The sequence below is a fragment of the Monopterus albus genome, unplaced genomic scaffold (genome assembly GCF_001952655.1).
Source record: "Monopterus albus unplaced genomic scaffold, M_albus_1.0 scaffold250.1, whole genome shotgun sequence".
Lineage (NCBI taxonomy): Eukaryota > Metazoa > Chordata > Actinopteri > Synbranchiformes > Synbranchidae > Monopterus > Monopterus albus.
In genome coordinates, this window is record NW_018128130.1 from 1,922,230 (window position 1) to 1,925,640 (window position 3,411).

The 3,411-nt window shown below is 41.1% G+C and overlaps 1 protein-coding gene across 1 annotated transcript in view; it reads right to left on the minus strand.

Annotated features, from left to right (window-relative positions):
• Window positions 1-3,411, minus strand: part of szt2 (SZT2 subunit of KICSTOR complex) — a 145,314-nt gene that overhangs the window by 52,095 nt on the left and 89,808 nt on the right. Inside the window, exon 60 of the mRNA XM_020620906.1 lies at window positions 3,209-3,402. Coding sequence (XP_020476562.1) covers window positions 3,209-3,402 — 194 coding nt within the window. The remainder of the gene's footprint in view (window positions 1-3,208; window positions 3,403-3,411) is intronic.

The following is a 3,411-nucleotide window of genomic DNA, read 5'->3' on the forward strand; positions in this document are numbered from 1 at the left end:
CTCAGTGTGTAGGACTACTCTTTCTTTGTCATATACACACACATACACACAGACTCACAAACACCTACACACCTACACACCCACACACACACACAACTACTTCTTTTACCTACTTTGCGGGGACCAATAGGAAAATGTTCACATCTTAACGTTCAGTATACTTTCAGCTAGAAAAGCCATTCTGGTATCAAAATGTTCAGCTCTTCAAGGCTATTCCTACTTTATTGCATCTCATCCTTCAGAATATTCAACAAAGAACTTCAGCCATTTCTTAACTATTTCAACAAAGAACTTCAGCCATTTCTTCTCGCCTTTCAGCTGTTTCAGCAATTGATTTCAGGCATTTTCAGGATGATCTTTCAGCTTAGATGAAGAGATGATCACCTGGCCAGTTTAGCATACTTACTAGCATCACACACACGGGGGGGACTGCAGCCCAGACCACCCATTGTTCAGCGTCCATGGATCAAAGAAACACACACCTGGTTTAGATCACATTTCAGCAAGCAGGCGCAGCCAGGGGTAGACCTACTCACACCAAATGGCCAACAGGATTACGAAGTGTGAAATATTGCCCAGGGTGGAGCAGCCCAAGAAGATAAAAGTATTGTGAAAACATAACTCATGGTTCAGAGAAAAGAATTCCTGCGGGAGCTCTGTCGCTCTGATCCCAGCGTTGTATGGCTTCACTTGTGCCCAGACTTCGAGTAAACTTTATGTTGATTTTAAACAGTCCTCTCCTGTCTTCACTTCTTGCACTTCCAACAAAAGAATTGGGTTAATTCTAACACTGTCATTTTAGTTTTAATTAGTTTTAGTCACATTCATACTCTTTTTAGTCTAGTCTAGTTTTAGTCGACAAAAACTGATGACATTTTAGTCTAGTTTTAGTCGACGAAAACTGATATGACATTTTAGTCTGGTTTTAGTCAGCGAAAATTGATGACATTTTAGTCTGGTTTTAGTCGACAAAAGCTGATGACATTTTAGTCTGGTTTTAGTCAACGAAAACTGATGAAATTTAGTATAGGTTTAGTCAATGAAAATTGTATTTTAGTCTCTGTTTAGTAATGTAACTCTATTTAACCCAGTCAATAGAGTATAAGTATCTAGTAGTATAGACGAAACCAAAAGTTTCTTTTAGCCAAACCTATTTCAAACAAGGTTATCTTATTATATTATTGTTACCTTACAGTCAATACACATTCTGTGTGATTTTGTGGCCGCATTTCTCCCCATCTTTTTCCACAACAAATTCAGTTTTCTTTTCCACTTCTAATTAAAGTTTTTTCAAATGTTTCTTCTTTTTCTTCCAATGACGAACCCTGGCTGGCCAGCCATCGGTCCCTTTCTCTGTCAGACTTAACTTTGTTTTGTCATCTTCTAAATAATGCCGCAAGTGGGGCTTAAGGAAGTGACGTCGCCTGCATCTGTGCAGTGTGACCTGATGCGGCCCCTGAAGCGAGACACAGGAAACAGAAATACTACGAGATGAAATAATGTTATAACATTTCATTTTGTCTCGTTTTGGTAAACGAAAATGAAGAGACATTTTAGCATAGTTTTTATTTTGTAAACCACATTTAGCCTCTTTTTTTCATCAACAATATTGCATTATACATTTATAGTCATCGTCACATTACCAGCATTTTCGTTGCATCTCGTCTCGTGTCCGTCACCTGATAAAGGTTCGTTGACAACGATATTTAGTCATAATTTTCGTTGACGAAAGAAACACTAGTGAAAACAGGATTTTGGAGTGTTTTGTAAATGTATTAAAATAAAAGAGTGAAATATCCCATTTACAGAAGTATTCAGACCCTTTATTATGACATTTGTAGACCTCTCTCTGGTACACCCTGCTCCTATCAGTGGTTGTTGAGATGCTTCTACAGCTTCATTAAATTAGACACAGATGGACTCTAATGTATTACAGATATAATAAGGAAAGGCACCCGTCTGTTTATATAAGGTCTCACAGTTGATGGTGTATGTCAGAGTGAGAGCAAAGACGAGGTGGAGAGAACAGTTCACAGACCTGCAAGACAGGGTTTTGTCAAGACACAGATCTGGGGAAGTAGAGGACATTTCTGCAGCACTGAAAGTGGTCAAGAACATGGAAGAGAATGAAATCCAGAGCTCCTTTCTGGAGAAAGGAGAACCTTACAGAAGCACTCCCTGCAGCAGAGCACTCCAATCAGGCCTCTAAGGTAAAGTGGCCAGACAGAAGCCATTCCTCACTAAAAGACACAACAGCCTGCTAGGAGTTTGCTAAAAGGCACCTGAAGGACTCTGAAAGCATGAGAAGCAAAATCCTCTGGTCTGATAAAACAAAGACAACTATTTGAGCACAATTTCCAATGGCGAGTGTGGAGAAAACCAGGCACTGAGCATCACCTCATTAATACCATCCTACCGTAAAACACAGTGGTGGCAGCATCATGCTGTGGGCATGGTTTTCTGCAACTGGCACTGGGAGACTAGTCAGGACAGAGGGAAGGATGGATGCAGAAAAACAGAGAGCAATCCTGAGTGAACCTTCTTCAGCGTGCTCAGGATCTCAGGCTAGGGCGAAGGTTTACATTTTAACAAGACAATGACCCGAAGCACAAGAACAAGGAAGGAACCAAGGGAACAAGATTGACATCAGGAAATATTAATGTTCCGGAGTGGCCCAGCCAGAATCTGGACCTAAACCCAGTAGAACATCTTTGGAGAGACCTGAAAATGTCTGTGCACCAACACTCCCTGTCCAGCCTGGCTGACATTGAACAATTCTGCCAAAAAGAAAATTAGAAATTTCCAGAAGAAAGGTGCCAAGCTTGCAGCTTTGTTCCCAAGAAGACTTGAGGCTGTCATTGCTGCCAAAGGTACTAAGTGAAGGGTCTGAATACTCATGTAAATGGGATATTTCAGTCTTTCATTTTTAAAGAATTTTCAAAACATTCAAAAAACAGTTTTCATTTTATCATTGTGGAGTATTGTGTGTAGAATGCTGAGTAAAAAATGAATTAAATTCATTTAAGAGGAGTCTGAAACAAACTTGAAAGGGTCTGAAAACATTCCATACTGACTGTACTTAACCCAGTTATTCAACCCGTTTCTAACTATTTATCTGAGTACTGAAACAAATGTTATCGTAGCCAGTCAGTAAGCTGCACAGAGTTGAGTTCTAAAACAAAAGCCTTTAACCTCTGGAGGAACTGACCAGTATGTCCCAGAAGCTCCGGCGGGTGCTCTTGCCAGTGGGTGTGGTGGACTCGGGCGTGGTGGTCCCTGTCATGGGGGAGTTCCCCGTGGCTTGGGTTAAGGTGATGGGAGAAGGGCTGGTTTTAAAGGCCCGTGAGCCACTGCGCTGCCTCTGGCTGTCCTTCACTTTCATCTCAGGCAAGGGAATCAGCCCTGAATGTG